Below are 27,452 nucleotides of genomic sequence, written 5' to 3'. Positions count from 1 at the left end.
ACAGTTCCCAATAGGGTTCGCGCTCCTATGAGAACTAATGCCACCGCTGATCTGGCAGGAGGTGGAGCTCAGGTGGCAATGCTCGCTCACCCGCCACTCACCTCCTGCTATGCAGCTGGGGGGAGCTGGGGACCCCGATATAGTGTGTATACCATGTTAAAATAATTAAAACAGATTTGGATTGTGCTGTCCTTTTAAATTTTAATAAAATAGATTAATTTCATATTACATAGAGAGCAAGTCCATCCATTCATCCGTGATAAAATTTTAGAAATATTTTCTATAAAATGTTTAGTATTTAATTGGAAATGAATCCAGTATAACATGACTTCCAGATACAGCATTCTCATCCTCACTCCCATTCCTATTTTGAGAAATTTTAAAAATACAGAAAAGTACAAAAAATAAGACAAGATATCCCTATACCACAATCCAGAATCAATCAGTATCTTCTTATATTTACTTGAAGTCTTTTGAAAGAGAAGTGGATGTTTATATAAAAAGCTGAAGTCCCCTTTAACCAATACCCATCCCACCTCCCACACTCATTATTTTCCCTTCTCCACTTTTCACAGGTGACCACTATCAAGAGTTTGGTCTGTATCCTTCCAATCCATTTCAAAAACATGTACATACATATATGCATCCATTACCAATAGATAGTACTGAGTTTTGTGAGGAAACTTTTAATTCAAATTTACAAAAAGTCATTGTACTATCTGTATCATTCTGCAACTTGATCCCCCCTCAACAATTCTGGGATCTTTCTGTTAATACATGTGGATTTCATTTGTTGCATTTTACAGATATATAGTATTACATAAGAATTTCCCATATTGTTCGTGATGGGCTTTCTCAGTTGTTTCTAATTTTTGGCTACTACACATCAAGCCACAGTAAATATCCTAGTGCGTATTTCCTGAGCATTCATACTCATAAGTAGAACCGCTAAGTATTTCTCAAATTGTTCCAAGGAATGTTTCCCTATTCCCAAGGTCATATGCATTTTAGTACATAGCTTTTCCATATTTCTGTTTTTAATCTCTGGATTCACTTTTGTGTATAGTTCATGGTCTATTTTTCCCCCTTGGAGAACAAACTACCTCCACTTAAAAAAAATAGTTCCATTATTTCCTCACTTCCTGATGCCACTTGTATCATATTCCAAATTCTAATAAATGCATAGGTCTTTTTTTGAAATCTCTTCTGCTCTGCTCAATCAATACCACAGAAGTCTTAATATTAGTTGTAGATGACCACGTCATCTATTTTTGTCTGTTTCTTTCCAATATTTACAACTTAATTTTTCTTGTTACTGGCGAAGATCTCCAGATCTATGGTGGTAGCAATAAAAAACAGGCCTCCATTTTCTGTTCCCACTTTTAGTGAAAATGTGCCTAAACTTTCACCATTATCTCTGCTGCAGGTTTCTCTGTTGGACACAGGGTTTTAATCATATGCATGTCTTTCTCTTCAGTACAAATTTTCTGGTGTCCCTTAAGTTTTTAGTACTTGTTAAAGTTAACCTCATTCGTGGTGCTTTGCTTCAGAAGGATTATTTCTGGGGCATGATGAGGTGCAAATTTCTAATGAAAGCTTTCCCACTTTCAAGGCGTTCATGGGGTTTTTAGTGAGTATGAATTTTCTGGTGTCTAATGTGGTGTGACTTCTGGCTGAAAGCTTTCCCACATTCACTGCACTGATAAGGCTTCTTACCTGTGTGTATTCTCAAATGCAGAGCAAGGGTTGAGAACTGAGAGAAAGCTTTCCCACATTCATTACAACCATAGGGCTTCTCCCCTGTATGGCTTCTCACATGCACAGTGAGAGATGAGCTCTGAGAGAAGGCTTTTCCACAAACATTGCATTCGTAAGGTTTATCACCTGAATGAATCCTCACATGTACAATAAGTGATGTTCGCTGAGAGAAGGCTTTTCCACATTCGTTACATTCATAGGGTTTCTCTCCAGTGTGAATGTTTTGATGTTTTATGAGGTACTTCTTCTGGCCAAAGGCTGTTCCACATTCACTACATTTAAAAGGCTTCTCTCCAATATGGATTTTCTCATGCTCAGTAAGGTTGGATTTGCCACTGAAGGTTTTTCCACACTCCTTACATACAAAGGGCTTCTCTCCTGTGTGAGTTCTCTGGTGTCTGATGAGGTTTGACTTCTGAATGAAAGCTTTCCCGCAATCTTTACACTCAAAAGGTTTTTCTCCAGTGTGAATTTTCTGGTGCGTAAGGAGGTTTTCCTTCTGGCTAAAGGATTTTCCACATTCATTACATTCGAAAAGCTTCTCGCCGGTATGGGTGTTCTGATGTTTAATGACATACTGCTTTTGGCTAAAGGCTTTTCCACACTCGTTACATTCAAAAGGTTTCTCTCTCGTGTGAAAATGCTCATGCTCAGTGAGGTTTGATTTGTGGCTGAAGACTTTTCCACATACCTTACAGGCAAAGGGGTTTTCCCCACTGTAAATTCTCTGCTGGCTGAGGTGTGACATCTGAATGGAAGCTTTCCCACATTCACAAGGTTTCTCTCCAGTAAAAATTTCTTGATGAGTGAGGATTTACTTTTGGCTGAAGATATTTCCACATCTCTTACATTTATAAGGCTTCTCTGTGTATGATCTCCCAAATGCAGAGTAAGGGATAAGGTTTGAGAGGAAATGTTATCATACTCAGTACATTCAATGCTTTCTCTCTAGAAAAATTTTCTAATATTCAATGAAGTATTGCTACCTTCACTAGTTTCTCTCCAGCATGAATTTTCTGCTTCTCAATGAGATTGTCATCTAGCTAAGGGCTTGTCAATACTCCTTAGAAGCACAGGGTTTCTCTTCAGCATGACTTGCACGTTCGACGAAATGCAACATATGAGTAACAGTTCCCCCACATTCAGTAAATTCATAGGGTTTCTCTCCAGTATGAACACTCTGGTAACAGATGAGGTACAAACGTTTTAAACCAAAGGCATTTACACTTAAAGGGGGTTAATACCATAAGGAGTAAGCTGTGGTAGAGAAGCTCCCAACTAAGTCCCTTGATGATTCTTTCCTACACAACCTCCCTCATGATTTCAGTCCAGGTTGTGTTTCAAACTGAAAACTTCAAAAAGGTGTGGCCTTAAAACAAATACGATCTGAGAACAGAGGAAGTATTTTTTCTTATATTCAACGCTCTTTTTCTCAGTCTTTCCTGGAGATGGATCAACGTGCCTCCCAAGTCCTGGTGCCTCTCTACCTGTGCATCATCTTCTCAGGCTTCTTCTAAAATGGAGTACAAAGAACCATAGCACAAAGGAGTTAAATTCATAAAGTGCCCAGAACCATGGCTGCCATATGGTAAGCCCTTCATTTTACCTTTATATTACTATCACTTTTATTTGTTAATTTTCCCATTACTAGCAATAAAATTTTTTGAGATTAACTCTGGTAGCCCATCTCCCAATATGAAAATAATCTATATTATTAATGCTTCCAACTAAATTATGAGAAGGGAACCCTACTTGAGGTGATCTAAATAGAAAATTAACATTCATGGGTCCACAAAGCTGAAAGTACTCTTGAAAAATAACCTTTCCATTTCAGAATTTAGCAAGTTGTATAACAAATAATGAAGAATTGCCAAATAGAAGAAAAAGATAACTACATAAAAATTAGAAAGTCTACCTGGGATGCTAAGGAAGAAAAATAATGCTCATCTTTCTTTCTTTTTTCTTTTTTTTTTTGAGATGGAATTTCGCTCGTTATCCAGGCTGGAGTGCAGTGGTACAATCTCGGCTCACTGCAGCCTCCGCCTCCTGGGTTCAAGCAATTCTCTTGCCTCAGCCTCCTGAGTAACTGGGATTACAGGTGTGCGCCACCATACCTGGCTAAATAATGCTCATCTTTCTAAGAAAAGGAATAGATCAACCAACAAGTGCTTCCTCCCAAAACCCCATTAAAATTATAAGGAGAAAATGGTACAAATTCCCTTATTCAAAAGGAATAAAGGATGGTGGCTGAAAAAAAAGTGTAAGGAACAGTTGAACACGCACTGTCCAGTCACGAGAACAAAGCACTGGCCACACCTTCATATGAAATGGAAGTTTATCCCCTGCAGAATTTTAATCAGAGCTCAGGGGCATTCAGCAAATGAGATGACAGGAATGAGCTGCTATACGGAAATCAGAGATTAAACCCACATATATGGTAAGACCTGCAGCACCATTCTGCAGCTGAAGACAAAAGATGCTGGCTGGCCGGGCGCAGTGGCTCACGCCTGTAATCCCAGCACGTTGGGAGGCCGAGGTGGGCAGATCACGAGGTCAGGAGATCAAGACCATCCTGGCTAACACAGTGAAACCCCATCTTTACTAAAAATACAAAAAATTAGCCGGGCGTGGTGGCGAGCAACCAGATGCAAAGCTTGAACCCTGATTACATTCTGGAATTTTAAAAAACTATGGAAGGCATTCTGGGGACAATTGGAAAAATGTGAACATAGACTGGGTAGTCTAATATTAGGACAACATGGTTAATCTTCTAAGGTGTGAAACGGTATTTTGTTATATGGGAGAGCTCCCTTTTTTTTTTGAGACAGAGTCTTGCTGTCGCCCAGGCTGTGTGGGGAAAAGAAAGAGAGATCAGACTGTTACTGTGTCTGTGTAGAAAGAAGTAGACATAAGAGACTCCATTTTGTTCTGTACTAAGAAAAATTCTTCTGCCTTGAGATGCTGTTAATCTGTAACCCTACCCCCAACCCTGTGCTCACTGAAACATGTGCTGTGTCAACTCAGGGTTAAATGGATTAAGGGCTGTGCAGGATGTGCTTTGAAGTTAAACAAATACTTGAAGGCAGCATGCTCCTTAAGAGTCATCACCACTCCCTAATCTCAAGTACCCAGAGACACAACACACTACAGAAGGCCGCAGGGACCTCTGCCTAGGAAAGCCAGGTATTGTCCAAGGTTTCTCCCCATGTGATAGTCTGAAATATGGCCCCGTGGGAAGGGAAAGACCTGACCGTCCCCCAGTCCGACACCCGTAAAGGGTCTTTGCTGAGGAGGATTAGTAAAAAAGGAAGACCTCTTTGCAGTTGAGATAAGAGGAAGGCATCTGTCTCCTGCTCTTCCCTGGGCAATGGAATGTCTCCCTGTAAAGCCGGATTGTATCTTCCATCTACTGAGATAGGGGAAAACTGCCTTAGGGCTGGAGGTGGGACATGCTGGCAGCAACACTGCTCTTTAAGGCATTGAGATGTTTATGTGTATGCACATCAAAAGCACAGCACTTTTTTCTTTACCTTGTTTATGATGCAGAGACATTTGTTCACATGTTTTCCTGCTGACCTTCTCTCCACTATTACCCTATTGTCCTGCCATATCCCCCTCTCCAAGAAACGCCCGATAATGATCAATAAATACTAAGGGAACTCAAGAGGCCGGTGCCGGCGCAGGTCCGGCGCAGGTCCTCCGTATGCAGGTCCTCCGTAACGCCGGTCCCCTGGGCCCATTTTTCTTTCTCTATACTTTGTCTCCGTGTCTCTTTCTTTTCCAAGTCAGTCCTTCCACCTGACGAGAAACGCCCACAGCTGTGGAGGGGAAACCCACCCCTTCAGGCTGGTGTGCAGTGGTGCGATCTCGACTCACTGCAACCTCGGCCTCCTGGCTTCAAGTGATTCTCCCGCCTCAACCTCCCAAGTAGCTGGGATTACAGGCATGCATCACCACGCCTAATTTTTGTATTTTTAGTAGAGACAGGATTTCACTATGTTGGCCAGGCTGGTCTGGAACTCCTGACATCTGGTGATCTGCCCGTATCTGCCTCCCAAGTGCTGGCATTACAGGCGTGAGCCACCACGCCTGGCCAGGAGCTGCTTTTCTTGGTAGAAAATACATATTTAATTTTTTAGAAGTAAAACATCATGATGCCTCAGCACACAAAATAAACACATGGATACGGACATACAAAAGCATGGCAAAATATTAATTATTGAATCCACATGGGGGGTACATAAGAGATTCTTTAACTATTCCTTCAGCATTTGTTATATTTAAAAAATGTTCATAAGAAAAAATAATTGAATGGCTGGGCATGGTGACTCACACCTGTAATCCCAGCACTGTGGGGCCAAGAGTTTAAGACAAGCCTGGCCAACATGGTGAAACCTCGTCTCTACTAAAAATACAAAAAATTAGCTGGATGTGGTGGCATGCTCCTATAATCCCAGCTACTCAAGAGGCTGAGACAGGAGAATCACTTGAAACCGGGAGGTGGAGGTTGTAGTGAGCCCAGATCGCGCCACTGCACTCCAGCCTGGGTGACAGAGGGAGACTATGTCTCGGGAAAAAAAAAAAGAAAAAAGAAAAAAGAACTGATCAGTATTTCCACACAAAAAATTCATAGATTATTTAACAGCAACTCATGCGTTCTCAAACTACTGATCAGAAAAATAAAACATGGACCTTCCTTTTAACCGGATTATAATGCAGACTATAGAGGGCAAAATCTAAAACCATGTTTAAGGTATCATTTACTGAGAACTTGTAAGTTCCTCTGGAAAACATGAAGTAATGGACAAGCAGAGGGAAGAGGAAAAAAGGCAGAAGTAACAAACATTTTAATGAAAACTGAATTCAAGTTTATATGATAAGTAGTACCTACATAAGTAGAATATTTCATAATCAAAGGCCAAGATTCAAAAATTTTATAAAGAGAAAGAAATATGTTCATATTTGTAGTCACATAATTTGTATGTTTTTTTTTTTTTTTTGAGATGGAGTCTCGCTCTGTTGCCCAGGCCAGAGTGCAGTCTCAGCTCACTGCAACCTCCGCCTCCCAGGTTCAACCGATTCTCCTGCCTCAGCCTCCCGAGTAGCTGGGACAATAGGTGTGCATCACCACGCCCAGCTAGTTTTTGTATTTTTAATAGAAACGGGGTTTTACCATGTTGGCCAGGCCAGTCTCAAACTCTTGACCTCAGGTGATCTGCCTGCCTCGGCCTCCCAAAGTGTTGGGATTACAGGGGTGAACCACCGAGTCTGGCCTTTTTTTTTTTAAATAAAAAAGATACGGGGTCTCAACACGCTGCCCAGGCTGGTCTAGAACTCCTAGGCTCAAGAGATCTGCCGCCTCGGCTACAGATGTGAGCCACCGTGCCTGGCCCTTTGTTCTCTATTAAAGAGAGCTTAGTGTGTCTTTTTAAGGCTTGACTGATCCTATTACAAAGACCATGGGAAAAGAAATAATCCAGAAATAACATGAAACTGGTCGAGGTAATCTCTGGATCTGAAAATAATAGGATGAAAATTTTAATTTGGATAGCATTCTGACACAATGAGAATGAAATTAGACAGCTGTCTGTCCCATAAACAGGTAAAGTTGTGTAAGGCAAGACAGAAACTCCGGAGATGCCAAAATAAGAATTGATATTATAGTTAATTATAACTTAAGAATGAGTCCAGGTGTAGTGGCTCCCGCCTGTAATCGTAGCACTTTGAGAGGCTGAGGCGGGCAGATCACTTGAGGTCAGGAGTTTAAGACCAGCCTGGCCAACATGGTGAAAACCGGTTACCAAAAAAATACAAAAATTAGCCGGGTGTGGTGGTGGGCACCTGTAGTCCCAGCTACTCAGGAGGCTGAGGCAGGAGAATCACTTGAACCCGGGAGGCAGAGGCTGCGGTGAGCCACGATGGCACCACCGCACTCCAACCTGGACAACAGAGTGAAACTATGTCTCAAAAAAAAGAAGAAATATTTATTCTTCTAAAATTGTAGACAACATCTCTATCAACCTCTTTTTTAAATTTTTTTTTTGAGAGAAGAGTTTCACTCTCGTTGCCCAGGCAGGAGTGCAATGGTGCAATCTCGGGTCACTGCAACCTCTGCCTCCCGGGTTCAAGCGATTCTCTTGCCTCAGCCTCCCGAGTAGCCGGGATTACAGGTGTGTGCCACCACGACCAGGTAACTTTTGTATTTTTAGTAGAGACAGGGTTTCTCCATGTTGGTCAGGCTGGTCTCGACCTCTCAACCTCAGGTGATCCACCCACCTCAACCTCCCAAAGTGCTGGGATTACAGGTGTGAGCCACCGCGCCTGGCTCTCTATCTACTTTTTATCTGTTAAAGAGAAAAAAATGTTAAGAGTAGGAAGTAGTTATAATTCTAATGTCATATGAGAAAGGATGTGAGTAGGCAGCTGCCATTACTCTTCTAAGAAAGAGCCCTTTTTTATCTATTTATTTATTTTTAAAAACAGAGATAGGTTATTGGCCGGATGTGGTGGCTCGTGCCTGTAAACCTAGCACTTTGGGAGGCCGAGGTGGGTGGATCATGAGGTCAGGAGTTCGAGACCAGCCTGGCCAACATGGTGAAACCCCGTCTCTACTAAAAAATACAAAAATTAGCTGGGCGCGGGAGGCTGAGGCAGGAGAATCGCTTGAACCCAGGAGGCAGAGTCTGCAGTGAGCCGAGATCGTGCCACTGCACTCCAGCCTGGGTGACAGAGCAAGACTCCGTCTCAAAAAAAAAAAAAAAATTTTTTTTTAAATAAATTTAAAAGAATTAAAAAAAAAACAGAGATAGGTTCTTGCTCTGTTGCCCATGCGGGAATGCAGTGATTCAACCATAGCTCACTGCAGCCTTGCACCTCTGGGCTCAAGCGATCCTCCTGCCTCTGCCTTCAGGTAGCTGGGACTACAGATGTGTGCCACCACACTGGGCTAATTAAAATTTTTTTTGTAGCGACAGGGTCTTGCTATGTTGCCTAGGCTGGTCTCAAGCAATCCTCTGACTTTGGCCTCCCAACGTGCTGGGAATACAGGCATGAGCCACTAAGCACGGCCAAGAAGAGCCCGTATGTATGGTGCTCTCCACAACCACAGGACAGCTTTAAGGGCCTCATCACAGCTCCTTGCATGCAATCATGGAATCCAGGAATGTTACGCTGGTTGAAGGAAATTTGACAGACCCACTGACATCCCTGAATGGTAGGGAATGTAGGGCTTAGCAAGAGACACCACCCTCGAATAAAGCTGCCTGTTAGTATAGCAGGACAGATGAGGGCACAATTTTTTTTTTTTCTACAGATTTCCTATCTCACTAAATGATAATCCACTTTCTTCCAGTTTTTCAAATCAAAACCTTGGACTCTTTTCATACCCCGCATACAATCTGTAAGCTATTCCTTTAAACTATTTTAAAAATCAGACAGGCCGGGCATGGTGGCTCACACCTGCAATCCCAGCACTTTGGGAAGCCGAGGCAGGTGGATCACAAGGTCAGGAGATCAGGATCATCCTGGCCAACATGGTGAAAACTCATCTCTACTAAAAATACAAAAATTAGCCAGGCATGGTTGCATGCACCTATAGTCCCAGCTACTCAGGAGGCTGAGGCAGGAGAATCGCTTGAACCTGGGAGGTGGGATTGCAGTGAACCGAGATCACACCACTGCACTCCAGCCTGGGCAACAGAGCGTGACTCAGTCACACACACGAAAAAAATGTGATTACCTGTCACTAAACTACCATCACTTTCTCACCCAGATTTTGGAGACAGATTTTTTCACCTAGAAATTTTTGAGACAGATCAGGAGTTTTCTTTTGGATTTGTTGCTTATGACATGTCTATTGATCATATAAATGAGTATTCAAGTAGACAGTTGGATATAGAAGTCAGGAATTTAGGGAGATAGAAACTGGTGCCCTCTTGAACTTTAAAATTTGTTTGTTTTTTTTTTAAAAGGCCTCCAATTAACCTTCTAGCCTTGGCCCCCTACATCGTTTATTTTCTATACAACAGACCTGATTATTCCTTTCAAAATGTAATTCTGATCTTATCATTCCTCTGCTCAAATCCCTCTGATAGGCTGGGAGCAGTGGCTCACACCTGTAATCCCAACACTTTGGGAGGCCAAGGCAGGTGTATCACTTGAGGCCAGGAGTTCGAGACCAGCCTGGCCAACATGGTGAAACCTCGTCTCTACTAAAAATACAAAAATTAGCCGGTGTGGTGGCAGGTGCCTGTAATCCCAGCTTACTTGGGAGGCTAAGGCAGGAGAATCGCTTGAACCTGGAAGGTGGAGGTTGCAGTGAGCCGAGATCGCACCACTGTACTCCAGCCTGGGTGATAGAGCAAGACTCAGTCTCAAAAAAAGGAAAAGGAAGGAAGGCTGGCCCTCTATTGGGTCTCCCAAATCACTCAGAATCAATGTTGAAACCTGTGATTTGACCTGTTACCTAACCACTGCTACTCTTATTCCCTTTTGCCCTCTCTCTTCCAGCCCACGGCCCTGATCACTATTCTCTGAACAGGACAGCAAGCTTCTCCTGACTTAGGGCTTTTAACACTTTTGTTCCTTCTGGCTAATGATCTTCCACCCAATGCTGCACGCCCACTCTCGCACTCTTCAGATCTTTTTTCAAATGGCATTCAGTGAGACCTTTCCCCACCAAGCTGATTTAAAATTACAACCCCAACTAGCCCTCTCTATGCCAGTTTTCCCTTACTTTATTCTTTTCCATAGCACTTATCACTATCTGATAGTATACATTTTTTAAGTATTTACTCATTGTCTGTCTCCCCATTATAACATAGTCCCTAGGAGGAAGAAATTTTTGACTGTTTTGATAGCTGACATTTCCCTAACATCTGAAATAGTACCTAATACATATCATGCAATAAATACTGTAGGATGTGAATATATCAGCTTGGTAGAAACGTAAATGGGTTTACTTCTTTTGAGAGCAATGTGCTTATCTCAATTAAATTTATAAACATAACTTTGACCCTGCATTCCACTAAAAAAGTAAATGCTATGTAGTTGTTTCTGCATATTTCTGCAAAGCAATATTAACAAGTATACACACTTGTGTCTTCAATAGCAGAAGCCTGAAAACAACCTAAATGCCCATTAGTAGGAGACAGGTTAAATTATGCGTTAGCCAGGTGCGGTGGCTCAAACCTGTAATCCCAGCACTTTGAGAGGCCGAGGCAGGCAGATCACTTGAGGATAGGAGTTGGAGACCAGCCTGGCCAACATGGCAAAACCCCATCTCTACGAAAAATACAAAAATTAGCCAGGTGTGATGGCACATGCCTGTAATCCCAGCTACTCGGGAGCCTGAGGCACAAGAATCACTTGACCCCAGGGGGCGGAGGTTGCAGTGAGCCAAGACTGTGCCACTGCACTGCCACCTGGGTGACAAAGCAAAACTCTGTCTCAAAAAAATGAAAATAAATAAATAAATAACAAATTATGTGTTGACAGAGAATTCTAAGAAAAAAACTTATGTACATAATAGAATATATAATATACCACCATTTATATGAAAAGGAAAAATTAGGGCTTATATGTATATATATTTGCAGCATAGATATAATATACTGGCTTATTCCTAGGTTACCTCAAGAAGGATATACGTGACACGCTTAAACGTGACCACAACTTTGCAAAAAAACTGCAGGACTAAGAGTCAGAGTTAAGAGGAGATTTTTTCGGGAGTCTGAGGCAGGAGGACCACTTCAGGCCAGGAAGCTGAGGCCACAGTGAGCTGTAATTGTGCCATACATATAGACCCCCACACATAAAAGTAGCAGAGGGAAAAACTGATTTCTAGGTCAACAACTTATGACAGAGGTACATGGGAGCAGAAGAAAGGTAGGCAGAGGAGTCCATGGATCTACGATGGCAGAGATGAGTGAGAAGACAACGGGAAGTGTGAGAACAGGTATAAAATATAATTCTGAGGCATTCAGCCACTAGAAAGGATGAGAGAAGGTAGTAACAAAAAGGAACCTGAATATCAGACAATATGTAAGGTTTTACAAAGTATAAAGGACAATGTGTGAGGACAGGAAAAGGTATGTGGATGAAGGAGAACAGCCACCACAGTGGCGGCACAGACGAAGCAGGAAGGCTGGCATCAGAACAGCAACAGGAGGGGTGCCTGGCCCCTCTAGAATCTGGTGAAAGAAGAAGAATAATGAAACACACAAAAATGATGACTGGAAGCGTCATTCAGGAATCTAAAAATCTCATACCAAGCAATACTCTATGTCTACAGCCTGGAAGAAAACATCCTTTGAAGCACTTCAGAGGAATCAATGCTGACTGAAAAACTGTGGCCTGCCTGTCATTTACTCACCCGCGCAGATCCTTCCCACTTCTTTCTCCACCATACAGTTTGTCTTCTTGCTTCAACAGAGGATCATATAACTATTGGGAAAATGACACAGTATTACAGTGTTAATGCTGGGGCCAAAGTACCATCCTAGAACTCAGGCTGAGCCCTGGGGTCTCCTGGCCTTCTGAAGAATGAGGGTGCAATTTCCAAAGATGCACAGAACAAAGTAATGACCTTCTGCCTTAGTGACTAAAGCACACACAATCGTGTGGGCAAAGGGACTAGGGCCATTAGAATCCTAAACTTCAAAGCCATGCTCATTAAACCATTTAAAGTCTACACACATCCAGAAATGGGAGAAAGGGAGAATTAACTTTCAGAATTTTACTTACACAGGAGAGCTGTTCACACCTTGTGTGAGTGATTGCTGTTTTTCTCTAGCACCACACTCCCACTCAGGGTCCTGAGAGGATTTTAACTACAGCCCTTATTCGTGGATGAATTCAACACCCATGTCTGACTTTAACATGTTCCCATCAGAACTAAAGCACATGGGCACAATGTGTAGGAAGTTGTTCTGACAGTACTCAAGAATAAAAACTCAAACATTTTCCTGAAGTCCTATTTACCCCCTTTGCATTATACTCAGTGAAATTCTTCTTCTTTTTTTTTTTTTTTTGAGACAGTTTCACTCCTGTTGCCCAGGCTAGAGTGCAATTGTGCAATCTCAGCCCACTGCAACCACCGCCTCCTGGGTTCAAGCAATTCTCCTGCCTCAGCCTCCTGAGTAGCTGGGATTACGGGTGTGTACCACCACACCTGGCTAATTTTGTATTTTTAGTAGAGACAGAGTTTCACCATGTTGGCCAGGCTGGTCTCGAACTCCTGACCTTAGGTGATCCACCCACCTCAGCCTCCCAAAGTGCTGGGATTACAGGTGTGAGCCACTGTGCCCAGCCAAAAAAAAAAAATTTTTTTTTTTTTGAGACGGAGTTTTACTCTTGTTGCCCAGGCTGGAGCACAGTGGCGCGATCTCGGCTCACTGCAACCTCCACCTCCCAGGTCCAAGCGATTCTCCTGTCTCAGCCTCCGGAGCAGCTGGGACTATAGGCATGCGCCACCATGCCCCGCTAATTTTTTATTTTCAGTAGAGACGGGGTTTCTCTGTGTTAGGCTGAACTCCCAAACTCCCGACCACAGGTGATCCACCTGCCTTGGCCTCCCAAAGGGCTGGGATTACAGGTGTGAGCCACTGCACGTGGCCCAAAAAAATTTTTTTAATCAATAGCAGACATTATTGGGATGACTGACCAAATTTGAATATGGACTTTGGATTAAATAATACTAATGTATCAATGTTAAACTTCCCAATTTTGATCACTGTACTGTAGTTATGAAAAAGAATGTTTTTGTTCTTGCAAAATGCATGCTGAAGTATTTATAGATAAAGGAAGCATGTCCACAACTGGTTTCAAATCGTTCAGGAAAAAAAAATCATACACATTTGGAGAAAGAGAGAAGGAAAAATAAAACAACCAAAATGTAAATGATTGGTGAAATTGGGTAAAGGATACATGGGACTTCTCTGTACTATTCCAACTCTTCTATAAAGTTGTAATCATATAAAAAAGCATAATCATAAAAAATTTAAGTTTCACATATATACCCCCCATCCACTATGTATGTTGAAAAAGCTTGATCACCAATTCCTAATGGGGTGTGTCAGAGATATAAGGCTTAGAGCATGATTTAAACCGAAACATACATGACAGAAACACGAGAAGGTGAGTTGGCTGGAAGCAACTTGCAGGAGGGAGATCAAGTTTGAGACTCTATACATTCAGAGTGTAGGTTTCTGAACACATGCAGGCAGAGAGATCGATTAGACAGTTGGATATACAGATCAGGAGCTCAGAATAGGGCTAGAACAGAAATGGGAACTTGTCAGTTGTCAGATTATTACTGCTGCTGAAGACACAGGGAGAAACGTTACCGTGGGCTGGACGCAGTGGCTCATGCCACTAATCCCAGCACTTTGGGAAGCTGAGGTGGGCAGGATCACTTGAGCTCAGAAGTTCAAGACCAGCCTAGGCAACATGGCAAGACCCCATCTCTGCAAAAAATCCAAATCCAAAAATTAGCAGGGTGTGGGGTGGTACATGTCTGTAGTCCCAGCTACTTGGGAGCCTGAAGCAGGAGGACTGCTTAAGCCTGGGAGGTGGATGTTGCAGTGAGCTGTGATCATGCCACTGCCCTCCAGCCTGGGTGACAAAGCAAGACCCTGTCTCAAAAAAAAAAAAAAAAAAAAAAAAAAAAAAAGAATCACAAAGCAGGGGCAGGGCTTGGTGGCTCATGCCTGTAATCCCAGCACTTTGAGACACTGAGGTGGGTAGACTGCTTGAGCCCAGGAGTTCAAGACCAGCGTGCTTATCACTAAAAAAAAATACAAAAAACTAGCCAGGTGTGGTGGTATGCACCTGTAGTCCCAGCTACTTGACAGGCTGAGACAAAAGGACTGCTTGAGCCTAGGAGGTTGAGGTTGCAGTGAGCCAGAAAAAAAAAAGTAAGAATCACAAAGCAGATGAAAACTGAAACATAACAAAATGAACTTAAGACACAAAACTTTTAAGAAGGAAGCAAAGCTATAAATAGACCACAAAAGATAAACAGAGGAAATGAGTAAAGAAACAGTCACCCAAAAGAAGGGAATCGATAGAAAACAGAAGAATAGGAATAGACATCTTATTTTTGTCCCATTTGATTTTTTGTTTAAGGATGCAATAACGAAATTTTGAGGGATTGTTGTTTCCTCAATCAACAGATTTTCCCTGGTTGTTGCACCTGGGCTATTAGCAGTGTCCTCAGTCTTTCTGCTCACACTCCCACTGACCCAGGCAGCATGGGTAATCTATATTTATATAATCATAATCTGTATCTGACCACAAAAGCCAGTATCTTATCTAATGTAAAAACACTGAAAAGCAAATCATCATAATAAAAGTAATAGAAAAACACTGAAGGCATTTCTATTAGATTCTAAACAGACAAGGATGCCCACTGCCTCAATTATATAATCTAATTACAAATAACTAAGTAAGGAAAGCAGGGAATAATATTAGTATGTAGAAATCAACAGCTTCATATATACCAACAATGACTCCATTCATAGCAACATAAAACAAAACATCCAGAAATAAACTTAGTAAGAAGTGTCCAAACCTGTATGAAAAAAATTTTAAAACACCCTAGAGGACCCAAAAAGAAATGAGAATACGTATCACATACATAAAGAGGAATATTTAATGTCATAAAAATGTCCCTATTCCCAAGTTATTTTATAAATTTAATGCAATCCCAATAAAAATAACAAACTAGTTCTACCTTTTCCCCCTCTGGAACTAGACAAGCTAATCCTAAAATTTACAAAGAAAAATAAACAAGCAAGAATAGCCAGGAAACACTGAAAAGGACGAGCAATTAAGAGACTAGCTATACCACAAAGTAAAACACAATGATAAAGCCTCAATAGTAAAAAGATAAATATTTTCCCTGGTTGTTACACCTGGCCTATAGCAGTGTCCTCAGTCTTTCTGCTCACACCCAGAAACAGACCAAATAAATGTGAGAATTTAGTATATAATCAAAGTGGCATCCTAAAAATAGTAAACATAAGACTTTTTTTTAATGTGTGTGAGATGGAGTTTGGCTCTTGTTGCCCAGGCTGGAGTGCAGTGGCACAATCTCAGCTCACTGCAACCTCCACCCTCCCAGGTTCAAGCGATTCTCCTGTCTCAGCCTCCGAATAGCTGGGATTCAGGTATGTGCCACCACACCCAGCTAATGTTTTGTATTTTTAGTAGAGATAGGGTTTCTCCATATTGGCCAGGCTGGTCTCGAACTCCTGACCTCAAGTGATCCACCCACCTTGGCCTTGCAAAGTGCTGGGATTGCAGGCGTGAGCCACCGTGCCCAGCCAGGTAAGACCTTTTAATAAATGATGTCAAAGAACGCGGTAGCCAATTGGAAAAAGGTAAAGCTGGATGCATATCTGATAGCATACACCAGGATAAAATCTAAATGGATTATAAATTAAAATAAAAACAAAATCTTAAAAAAACTATTGCTCTGACTTGGGAAGCCAAAGTAGCAGGATCACTTGGGCCCAGGAGTTTGAGACCAGCCTGGGCAACACAGGGAGATCTTATCTCTACAATTTTTTTTTTTTAAATTAGCGAGGGTATGAAGGCTGCAGTCAGCTGTGATCACACCACTGCACCCCAGCCTGGGTGACAGATCAAGATCCAACTCTAAAAGAATCAAACAACAAAAAACTGTAACTTTATAAGAATTTGAAAATATCGGTGAAACTTAAGAGTGGAAAAGGCTTTCAGACTATAACCATAAAAGACTGATGAATCAGCCACGCGCGGTGGCTCACGCCTGTAATCCCAGCACTTTGGAGGGCCGAGGCGGGCGGATCACGAGGTCAGGAGATCGAGACCATCCTGGCTAACATGGTGAAACCCCGTCTCTACTAAAAATACGAAAAAATTAACCAGGCGTGGTGGCATACGCCTGTAGTCCCAGCTACTTGGGAGGCTGAGGCAGGAGAATGGCGTGAACCCGGGAGGCGGAGCTTGCAGTGAGCCGAAATCACACCACTGCATTCCAGCCTGGGGGACAGAGAGATACTCCATCTCAAAAAGAAAAAAATGTAACTAGATTTTTTTTTTTTTTTTTTAAGACGGAGTCTCACTCTGTTGCCCAGGCTGAAGTGCAGTGGTGTGATCTCGTGCACCACAATGACTGGCTAAATGTTTTGTATTTTTAGTAGAGACGGGGTTTCACCATGTTGACCGGGCTAGTCTCAAACTCCTGACCTCAAGTGATCTACCCGCCTCAGCCTCCCAAAGTGCTGGGATTACAGGCGTGAGCCACCGCGCCCAGCCAAAAGTTTTAAAAATAAAAATAAAACCATAGCAGCATGGTGGTGCACTGCCTGTAGTCCCCGCTACTTGGGAGGCTGAGACTTGCTTGGGCCCAGGGGTTCAAGGCCAGCCTGTGCCACACAGTGAGACTTTGCCTCTAAAAAATACATAAATAAAAAGCTCTTTGGTGTGGTGCGGGGATGCCTCTGTGCTCACCAACCACAGGGGGCTCATTCTAAGCACGGCTATGTAAAAAAAGAAACTATTATTACGAAATTAAAACAAAACCTCTTAATTCTGCAAGATTAAAAAAAAAAAAGAAACAACCACTGTGAACAATGTCCAAATGCAAATGAAAACTTCAAAAAAAAAAAAAAGCCACCACTCATTTCATATAGGGCTAACCTTTCTAATTTATAAACAGCTCCTCTAAGGAAAAGACACCCCATAGAAAAATGGTGAAAAGGATATGAATAGACAGTTCCTAGATTAATACATACGGGCCTTTAAACATATAAAAAAAAATTCTCATTCATAAGAAGGGATGTAAATGAAACCTACACTGAAGTTCAGATTGTCTCTTATGCCCCTAGCGAAATACCAAATATTCGACACTACACTCATGGTGAGTTTAAGGGGAAGATGCTCTCGCACATGGCTCGTGGGAGTGTAAGTACTTACCCACTGGGCAGCGCCATTTGTATTAATAGCAGTCTAGTTTAGAGCTACTCCTGTGTCAGTATAAAATGGCGCACATAAAAAAATTATTCATTACTGCATTGTTAGCAACAGCAGAAGACTGGAAACAATCCAAATGCTCAACAACGGGATTAACTGAATCAACCATGGTGCATCCAAATAATGACATCTTATTTATACAGCAGCTGAAAAAAAAATTTCTTTTAAAGATTATGATTAAGAAGGAACACCTTGGCTGGGTGCAGTGGCTCACACTTGTAAGCCCAACACTTTGGGAAGCCAAGAGAGGAGGACTGCTTGAGCTCAGGAGTTCGAGACCAACCTGGGAAACAGTGAGACCTCGTCTCTACAAAAAGTAAAAAAGCCAGGTGTGGTGGAGTGTGCCTGTGGTCCCAGCTACACAGGCGGCTGAGGCAGGAGGATCACTTCAGCCCAGCAGTTGGAGGCTGCAGTATGCCATGTTAACACCATTGCACACCAGCTTGGGTGACAGAGCGAGACTATTTCAAAAAAAAAAAAAAAAAAAAAGAAAAAAGGAAGGGCTATCTCTAGGACATACTGTTATTAAAGAAAGTGAGATATAGGAGGTGCATGTGGTATGCTATCTTTTATGTAAGGTGGAGGGAAACAGGAGTGAAGAGAAATATATAATAGTGACAGAACAAAAAACAAAAACCCACTTGAAGGATAAACAAGAAGCAAACAAAAAAAACACAAGACATGTTTACATAAGACAAAGAAGAATGTGACTGGGGGAAGGGAGCAGAATGAGATATCTCTGTGAGATAGATCTTTGTTGAATCACAGAAATGCATTACTTACTTCAATAGTAATCAAATTTATTTTTTAAAAAGCAGTCCCTTGGCCAGGCACGGTGGCTCACGCCTGTAATCCCAGCACTTTGGGAGGCTGATGCGGGTGGATCACGAGGTCAGGAGATCAAGATCATCCTGGCTAACATGGTGAAACCTCGTCTCTACTAAAAATACAAAAAATTAGCCGGGCGTGGTGGCTGACACCTGTAGTCCCAGCTACTCGGGAGGCTGAGGCAGCAGAATGGCGTGAACCCGGGAGGCGGAGCTTGCAGTGAGCCGAGATTGCGCCACTGCATTCCAGCCTAGGGGACAGAGTGAGACTCCGTCTCAAAAAAAAAAAAAAAAAAGCAGTCCCTTAACCTGAAAACAACAAATGAACCCAACTGTATGTTAATTTAGTAACATAATTCCTCAGAAAAACGATTTCAAATGACTTTAGAACAGAGTTCTTTGACTACATACATCTTTAGTGAGATGCATTTTAAAAGCTGGGCTCAGTGGCTCATGCCTGAAATCCCAGCACTTTGGGAGGCCAAGGCGAGTAGGAAGTCAGGAGTTCGAGACCAGCCTGGCCAACATGGTGAAACCCTGTCTCTACTAGAAATACAAAAATTAGCTAGGCGTCGTGGCGGGCACCTGTAATCCCAGCTACTCAGGAGGCTGAGGCAGGAGAATCACTGGAACTGGGGAGGCAGATGTTGCAAGTGAGCCAAGATCACACCACTGCACTCTGCCCTGGGCAAAAGAGTAAGACAACATCTCAAAAAAAAAAAAAAAAGATGCGTTTTAAGAACAAAAATAGTTACATATATTAAAGAAAGAATTTTTTAAAATGATACAGTATGTTTATAGTTACTACTAATATCAGCATTGTTACTGAAACCATTTTCTTTATATTGCAGGATAAAGCAAACAAAATAAGTACTTATAACTTGTTTCATATTTTTTACTATAAAATACAACTAGGAGGCCGGGCGCCGTGGCTCACGCCTGTAATCCCAGCGCTTTGGGAGGCCAAGGTGGGCGGATCACCTGAGGTTAGGAGATCGAGACCATCCTGGCTAACACGGTGAAATCCCATCTCTACTAAAAATACAAAAACTTAGCTGGGCGTGGTGGCATGCACCTGTAGTCCCAGCTACTCGGGAGGCTGAAGCAGGAGAATCACTTGAACCCAGGAGGCGGAGGTTGCAGTGAGCTGAGATTGTGCCACTGCACTCCAGCCTGGGCAACAGAGCAAGACTCCGTCTCAAAAATAAAATTAAATTAAATTAAAAAAAAAAACTAGGAGCTAAGAAATTAGGTAAAAATACTATACCATTTAAAGTGAATTAGAAATACGAATATGGACTCATGATTTTAAAAAATACATTAAAAATGTATTTTTTAAATGCTCTGCAATTTAAAATGGCCTTAAAACAATGTTACCCCTGGGCAATGAGCACACCCTTGATCTTGTCTCTAATACCATTCTCCAATAAAAGGAACCAGAGCTCCTTGGAGAAATGGTCAATTCCAAGTCTGGGAGGAAGATACAAGCCTGCAGTGCAGGAAAACTTTCCAAGATCAATGATGTCAGCCAAAATGAGACAAGAATGACCTGAAGGGGTGTCCACTGACATCAAAAAGTGCAGCTGATTCTAGAACACGCTAAATATACACAACTTTAGGATGATGCTTAAGAAAGAAAAAGACGGGGGGAAAAAAGATACAGTTTGATGTAACAATGAAACAAATGTAAAAGGAATGAAAAGACAAGAGAAATTAAGACTATACTTCCAGGGATCATTTCTAGTTTGTTCCCAGAAGTTTCTCTTAACGTATAGACTACTACATTTTTACACAAAACAAACAAACAACAACAACAAAAAAACCAGAAAATCATCACTTTACAATACCTGTAGAAATTTACTCATCCAGCCAAGAATTATGTATTGGTTTTAAAACCATCCACTAAATGACTGATGGAGAATGAACCAAAGTAAACATAACATTTTGGTCAAAGGGAAGTAACAATCACCAGCCATCTGGTATATCTCTCCTAATGGTATGCAATTTGAAGTATGTAAGATCACCTCTGATGTATTCTGGCCAAAAATCAATCGCAATTAGAATTTAAAAAAAAAATCATCAGAGATTCTGAATTAGAACCATGCAAAAGTAATCATAGAAATCAAAGAACAAATCTTCCAAAGGAGCGGATAATGATGACTTTCTAAAGATAAACATACCTCAAACACAGAAATCTAACTTCCAGCCTGGGCAACATAGTAAGACTCCATCTCTACAAAAAAAGGTTTAAAAATTAGCAGGTCGTGGTGGCACACACCTGTAGTCCCAACCACTGGGTGGGTGGGGCTGAGGTGGGAGGATCTCTTCAGCCCAGGTGGAGGCTGCAATGAGATGTGATCGCACCAGTGCACCCAGCCTGAGCCAGAGTGAGACCCCATCTCAAAAATCAAAAAACAAATCTAACTTCCTGATTCCAGTTAAAAAAGGAAATATCCACAGAAAATTTTAAGTGGCCAGGCGCAGTGGCTCACGCCTGTAATCCCAGCACTTTGGGAGGCCGAGATGGGCGGATCACGAGGTCAGGAGATGGAGACCATCCTGGCTAACACGGTAAAATCCCGTCTCTACTAAAAATACAAAAAATTAGCCGGACGTGGTGGTGGGCGCCCGTAGTCCCAGCTACTTGGGAGGCTAAGGCTGGAGAACGGCGTGAACCTGGGAGGTGAAGCTTGCAGCGAGCCAAGATAGCGCCACTGCACTCCAGCCTGGGCAACAAACCGAGACTCTGTCCCGCCCCCCACCCCCCCCAAAAAAGAAAATTTTAAGTAAAAAAATTAAAATACAGAAATATTAGGCCGGGCGCAGTGGCTCACGCCTGTAATGCCAGGACTTTGGGAGGCTGAGGCAGGTGGATCACGAGGTCAGGAGATCGAGACCATCCTGGCTAACGCGGTGAAACCCCGTCTCTACTAAAAATACAAAAACAAAATTAGCCAGGCGTGGTGGCTGGCACCTGTAGTCCCAGCTACTCAGGAGGCTGAGGCGGGAGAATGGCATGAACCAGGGAGGCAGAGCCTGCAGTGAGCCGAGATCAGGCCACTGCACTGCAGCCTGGGCGACAGAGTGAGACTCCATCAAAAAAAAAAAAAAGAAATATTAATAACAAAAGTGCATCTACATGTCTTATTCTTTCAGAAATTCCTACCAGACACAGGACTATAATATTTTCTGAGGAAGCATTTTTTTTGCAGCTAGTAATAAAAAGTACTAGTATTTAACATTAATCAAGTACTTACTACACACTGGGGACTATTCTTAGAACTTTACACGTATTAACTTCTGGAGCTACACAACCACCCTTTGAATCAAATATTGCTATTATTTCTATACTATGAAATGAGCAACTGAGGCCCAAGGTTTAAGTACCTACCTGAGGTCCCCAAGGTAAAAAGTGGCAGAGGAAGGAGTTAACACAGGAAGTCTGGCTCCTTGGCCTATGTCTTCCTTTAATTAAAAAAAAAAAAAATTAGCTCATGCCTGTAATCCCAGTACTTTGGGAGGCTGAGGCAGGCAGATCACATGAGGTCAGGAGTTTGAGACCAGCCTGGTCACCATGGTGAAACCCCATCTCTACTAAAAATACAAAGCCTTTGCCCTGTCTATTCCAGTACCCCCACCCCAACAGCCAGTTTTATTATTTCGTATGTATCTTTTGAATTTTTTTTTTTTTTGAGATGGAGTTTCACTCTCGTTGCCCAGGTTGGAGTGCAATGGCGCAATCTCTGTTCACTGCAACCTCCGCCTCCCGGGTTCAAGCAATTATCTTGCCTCAGCCTCCCGAGTAGCTGGGATTAACAGGCATGTGCCGCCACGCCTGGCTAATTTTGTATTTTTAGTAGAGACAGGGTTTCTCCATGTTGCTCACGCTGGTCTCAAACTCCTGACCTCAGGTGATCCGCCTGCGTTGGCCTCCCAAAGTGCTGGGATTATAAATACATATTCTTATTACCCCTTTTCTTATTTCAAATGCATCGTGTATCATACTCTACATTCTGCACCTTGCTTTCTCTCAGTTAACAATACATTTTGAAGTTATTTCTGTCTCAGTATATAAAGAGCTTCCTCCTCATTCTTTTGTACAGCTATCTATTATTTTGTTGTATCGATGTACACCAATCTCCCACTGATGGGCATGAACTGTTTTTCCTTTCTTTCTTCTCTCTCTCTCCTTTCTTTCTTTCTTAAGACAGGCACCGTGGTTCATGCCTGTAATCCTAGCACTTTGGGAAGCCGAGGCGGGCCGATCACTTGAGGTCAAGAGTTCAAGACCAGCCTGGCCAACATGGTAAAACCCTGTCTCTACTAAAAATACAAAAAAAGTAGCCGGGTGTGGTGGCAGGCAACTCTAATCCCAGCTACTCGGGAGGCTGAGCCAAGAGAATCGCTTGAACCTGGGGGGCAGAGGTTGCAGGGAGCAGAGATTGGGCCACTGCACTCTAGACTGGGCAAGAGAGAGAGACTCCATCTCAAAAAAAAAAAAAAAAAGACAGGGTCTGGCTGTCCACCAAGCTGGAATGCTGTCGCCAGGATCTCTGCTCACTGCAGCCTTGACCTCCTAGGCTCAAGTGATCCTCCCACCTCAGCCTCCCAAGCAGCTAGGACTACGGGAGATCTCACTATGTCGCCCAAGCTGGTCTCTAACTCCTGGACTCTAGCCATCCTCCTGCCTTGGCCACCTGAAGTGCTGGGATTACAGGTGTGAGCCACCAAGCCCGGCCTGAGGCTTTATATTTTAAAATGTGTTGGGTCCCCACCTCCCCACACCTCAACGCCTTTTCTTTCTCAGTCTGTACTGGCTCTTGCAGCTTGTCTCTTTCCATAGCAAGTCTAGGATCAGTTCCCCTAGTTCCAAAAGAGAAAAGCCTGTCCATACTTTTATTAGGATCACATTATTACTATTATTGAGACGGAATCTCGCTCTTGTCCAGGCTGGAGTGCAGTGGCGAGATCTGGGCTCACTGCAACCTCCGCCTCCCGGGTTCAAGCGATTCTCCTGCCTCAGCCTCCGCGGTAGCTCAGATTACAGGCGCCCGCCACCACGCCCGGCTAATTTTTGTATTTTTTTATTTTATTTTTTTTTAGTAGAGACAGGGTTTCACCATGTTGGCCAGGCTCCTCTCGAACTCCTGATCTCAGGTAATCCGCCCATCTCGGCCTCCCAAAGTGCTAGGATTACAGGCATGAGCCACCGCACCCGGCCATGATCACAGTAAATTAATACATTCACTTAAGTTTGCGCACACTTCTTAATGTCACATGGTATATTTATTTGTTCACATTTGTTATGCCCCTTAGTAGTATTTTAAAGTTCTTTCCTAATAGTTCTGAACCTTTAAGTTTCTTCCACAATACTTTATCTTTTTACTGCTATTGTAAATATTAGTTTTCTTCAACTATGTATTCTAACTGATATTTGTAAATTAGAAGGCTATTTATTTATAGATATTAACTTGGTACCCAATTACTTTATTTAACTTTTTGTAATTTAAAACTATGTCAATGACGACAGCGGGGGCGGGGTGATTTCCTTAGAAAACGCATCTTTGGAGACGTCAGTAGCATTCTCCATTACTTCACAAAATCCATACAACCTGAGAACGCCTCGACTCATTAAGGAATTAAGACACCTAGGATTTAGTCCAGACTCATAGATAAACACTGCAACAATTAAGCTTTCTTCAAAAAATGAGGATAACTGTGCCTAACCTAAAACCTTTGACTCCCTCATCCTGGGCGCCGTTATATGGGATTGCTTCTCAAAGCGTACAATGCTGTTTAGTCTAGGGCTTTGCTTAACAGCCCTATTTAAGTACCCCAAAGATGGGGATTTGAATAGTCTGAAGTAGGCACCCCGAAACTAAAGTTCCTTCGAAACACTCACGTTTAATTAAAAAAAAAAAAAAAAGTCACGGTGATTTGCATGCCACTCCAATTAAAAAGAAATGCTTTTATATAAAAACTCGTTTTAAAATTATTCACCACTTAGCTTTTCCACCCCTTCAATTTTCAAGTAAAAAAGACGCTCCAGGAAGATGGCACCGTTATAATTATCAGCACTTTCGACAAGGGAAGTGCAGCTCAAACGTTATACCTCAATGCTGGTCTCCTACATCTCCCTCTTAGGCACAATCACACACAATCCCGCACCCAGTTTCACATTCACTCAACAATCCCAAACATCAGGTCAAACTTTGAGGACAAACTCGGTCACACTCGCTCAAACCCGACTCAGAGGCCCCCACCTCCGCCCCGCACGTAGGCCAGAAGCTCTTAGACCCACTCCCTGCCCTCGCGCCGCGCCCCTAAAGATCAGGAATCCTCCCCTTTAACCTCCCCGGTCCGACCGACCCGAGACGCCCAGATCCCACCTCCTACTTTCGCGCCACGTGGACCCAGGGGCCGTACTGACCCGCGGACAAAGACCAAAATGTCCACTCGGTGCGCTGCGCTTGCGCACTCGGAGAGCGAGGAAGCACTCCCAGAAGTCTCCGCGACGCGGCCCGCCTCGGTCACCGCGGCCAGGCCCAGGCTGGTACTGAATTATCTTCTATTACCAGCAACGTCGCTTCTCAGGCCTTGGACTACATTTCCCTTGAGGCTTTACTGGTCGACTCTCTGTCTCCTCCCCTCCCCCCGCGAACTTGGCCGCCTCCTTCTGTGACGATGGAGCTCTTGAGGTAAGTAGTCCTTTAGCGTCAGATGACTTCAAGCTTGCTGGAGGGTCTGGAGTGGCGACGCCCTCTCTGAAGACTCGTGGGCGCAAAAATGTCAAAACGAGCCAGGCCCCGACTCAGAGATAAGAGAACGCCATTTTGTCCGTGGCCGATCTAGCTCTGGACTACAATTCCCAGAGCCCACAGCGGCCTGACGTTATGTCGTTCTTGACGTCGTGGCGAGCTAGTTAGCTCCGCAAGGACCCGGACGCGACCAGGGGAGGCAGAAGGTGAGGGGTCTGGGAGTCCTGGGCGGGGCCGGGGCGTGTCCGGAGCCTCGAATCTGTGCGCGCAGGCGGGAGCTGGCTGCGGATGCGCCGTTCTGAATGTGTCTTTGTGGCTGTGTGGCTGGGTGTGGGTGTCTGCAACTGTGCACGTGTAACCGCCTGTCTCCAGGGTGTCTGTCTGGTGGTTTTTGTGTAACCTTGTGTGATAGAGAGTATCGGGGTGCAGGGTCCTTGTGACCGGGGGTGATACTGCGTGTGTCCCCGTTGTATATGTGGCCTGTTCGCCCTGTTCCTGGGGTGTGAGTACAGTTGTGACTGTGTGACCACTGCGGGTGTGCGGTTGTGATTCATGTCTCCAAGGTGTGTGCGTGGTTTTGGTTGTGTGACACTGTGGCCGTGTGCAATTGCCTGTGCCTGTGACTGTGTGGTGACGCCGCTTGTGTATTCCTGTATCCCTTGGTGTGTGTGTTTGTGTGTATGTGTGTGGTGCTGTGTATGCGGGAGTGGGGTGCCACTGCTTGTGTGGGTTGCTTGTGTGAGTGTGACTGTGTGTATGTCCACAGTGAAAATTAAGTTGTGACTGGGTGCCGTAAAGTACCAGTGATGTCGTGTGTCCCCTGAGTGGGTGTGTGACTGTGACTATATGAGGCATTTGTGGGTGTTGGTGTGTGGGGCTTGTGACTATACGGGAGTAACTGTATCACAGTGGAGAGTAGATTGTGTGACTGGGTGTGTCTTAGCGGGTGTGTGATTGTGACTGGAAAGATATTGTGACTGGAAAGGTATAGAGGTGTCTGTGATTGTGTCCTGTGTCTCAGGAGTGGATGTAGGGCCGGGTGTGGTGGCTCACATCAGCCCTTTGGGAGGCTGAGGTGGGAGGATCACTTGAGCCCAGGAGTTCGAGACCAGCCTGGCCTGTACAAAAAAAAAAAAAAAAAAATTAATGGCTGGCACGGTGGCTCACCCCTGTAATCCCAGAACTTTGGGAGGCCGAGGCGGGTGGATAACCTGAGGTCAGGAGTTCTAGACCAGCCTGGCCAACACGATAAAACCCTGTCTCTACTAAAAATACAAAAATTAGCTGGGCGTGGTGGCAGGTGCCTGTAATCCCCGCTGCTCAGGGGGCTGAGGCAGGAGAATCGCTTGAACCCAGGAGGCAGAGGTTGCAGTGAGCCGAGATCGCGCCATCGCACTCCACCCTGGGGGACAAGAGCGAGACTTCGTCTCAAAAACAAACAAACAAAAAATTAAAAATTATCTGAGTGTGGTGGCCCACACCTGTGGTCCCAGCTACCCGGGAAGCTGAGGTGGGAGGATCTCGAGCTTGAGAGGTCAAGGCTGCAGTGAGCCGTGTTTGAACCACTGCATTCCAGCCTAGGTGACAGAGCGAGACCCTGTCTCAAAAAAATAAAAGAGTGGATGTGTGGTTATGTTTGTGTGACACTGACTGTATGTGGAGCACCAAGTGTGCCAGTGACTCTAGTGCTTGACCCATGCAGAACCTTTGAAGTTAGGACAGATTCTGGCCCTGGACAGTAGTGACCTCAGCCTTTCTGAGTGACACTGGATTTAGGCAGATGTCTGGTGTTCTGTGACCACACTTCCCTATATGGTAGGTAAGGGGGATGGTGGTTCAAAAATGACCTGGTTGTTCATGATTCCTTGCTCTTAACCCTTCTCCAAGAAAGGTGCCAAGTTCAAGTACATCAGGTTTTATTCTTATTTCCCTGAAATCCTTCTTGTTTTTCAGGACATGCTTTTCCTTCCTTCTTCTGAAACTTCAGAACCACCCCACTACCACCCTCACCCCTACCAAAGTAACCTGGTCTCCAGTATTTGCCATAGGAGTAATTTACTGCGTGCCTTGGAGATGGACTGAAAGGCCTATA

The 27,452-nt window shown here is 43.6% G+C and overlaps 2 protein-coding genes across 22 annotated transcripts in view; one reads left to right on the top strand and one right to left on the bottom strand.

Moving 5' to 3' along the window:
• ZNF565 (zinc finger protein 565) overlaps nt 1-27,452 on the top strand; it is an 80,080-nt gene that overhangs the window by 17,826 nt on the left and 34,802 nt on the right. Inside the window, exon 1 of one of the 5 annotated variants that reach the window (XM_024926601.4) lies at nt 25,169-25,300. The exons of 1 other annotated variant lie outside the window; for it this stretch is intronic. The gene's annotated coding sequence lies outside the window, so the exon portion shown is untranslated. Of the gene's footprint in view, nt 1-25,168; nt 25,301-25,429; nt 25,567-27,452 lie in introns of those variants that run through there. 3 more of the 5 variants (XM_003816130.5, XM_034946249.3, XM_008969117.6) reach the window with 3 other exon arrangements.
• ZNF146 (zinc finger protein 146) lies at nt 182-25,546 on the bottom strand. Of its 17 annotated transcripts, none has more exons than XM_063600203.1 (6): nt 25,033-25,167; nt 21,994-22,067; nt 20,783-20,835; nt 14,103-14,222; nt 12,131-12,201; nt 182-3,271 (listed from the first exon to the last, which is right to left on the bottom strand). In XM_063600203.1, exon 6 carries the CDS (start codon nt 2,504-2,506, stop codon nt 1,628-1,630), a length of 879 nt encoding a protein of 292 aa, XP_063456273.1. In that variant the 5' UTR covers nt 2,507-3,271; nt 12,131-12,201; nt 14,103-14,222; nt 20,783-20,835; nt 21,994-22,067; nt 25,033-25,167; the 3' UTR covers nt 182-1,627. The 17 variants fall into 17 exon arrangements, with proteins under 17 accessions (XP_063456273.1, XP_063456271.1, XP_054959054.1 ...); XM_063600201.1 differs by having other exon boundaries at nt 24,992-25,077; XM_055103079.2 differs by lacking the exon at nt 20,783-20,835 and having other exon boundaries at nt 25,033-25,253.

Source organism: Pan paniscus, chromosome 20 (genome assembly GCF_029289425.2).
Source record: "Pan paniscus chromosome 20, NHGRI_mPanPan1-v2.0_pri, whole genome shotgun sequence".
NCBI classification, from domain to species: Eukaryota; Metazoa; Chordata; class Mammalia; order Primates; family Hominidae; genus Pan; species Pan paniscus.
This window is presented reverse-complemented; position numbering and strand designations above follow the sequence as displayed.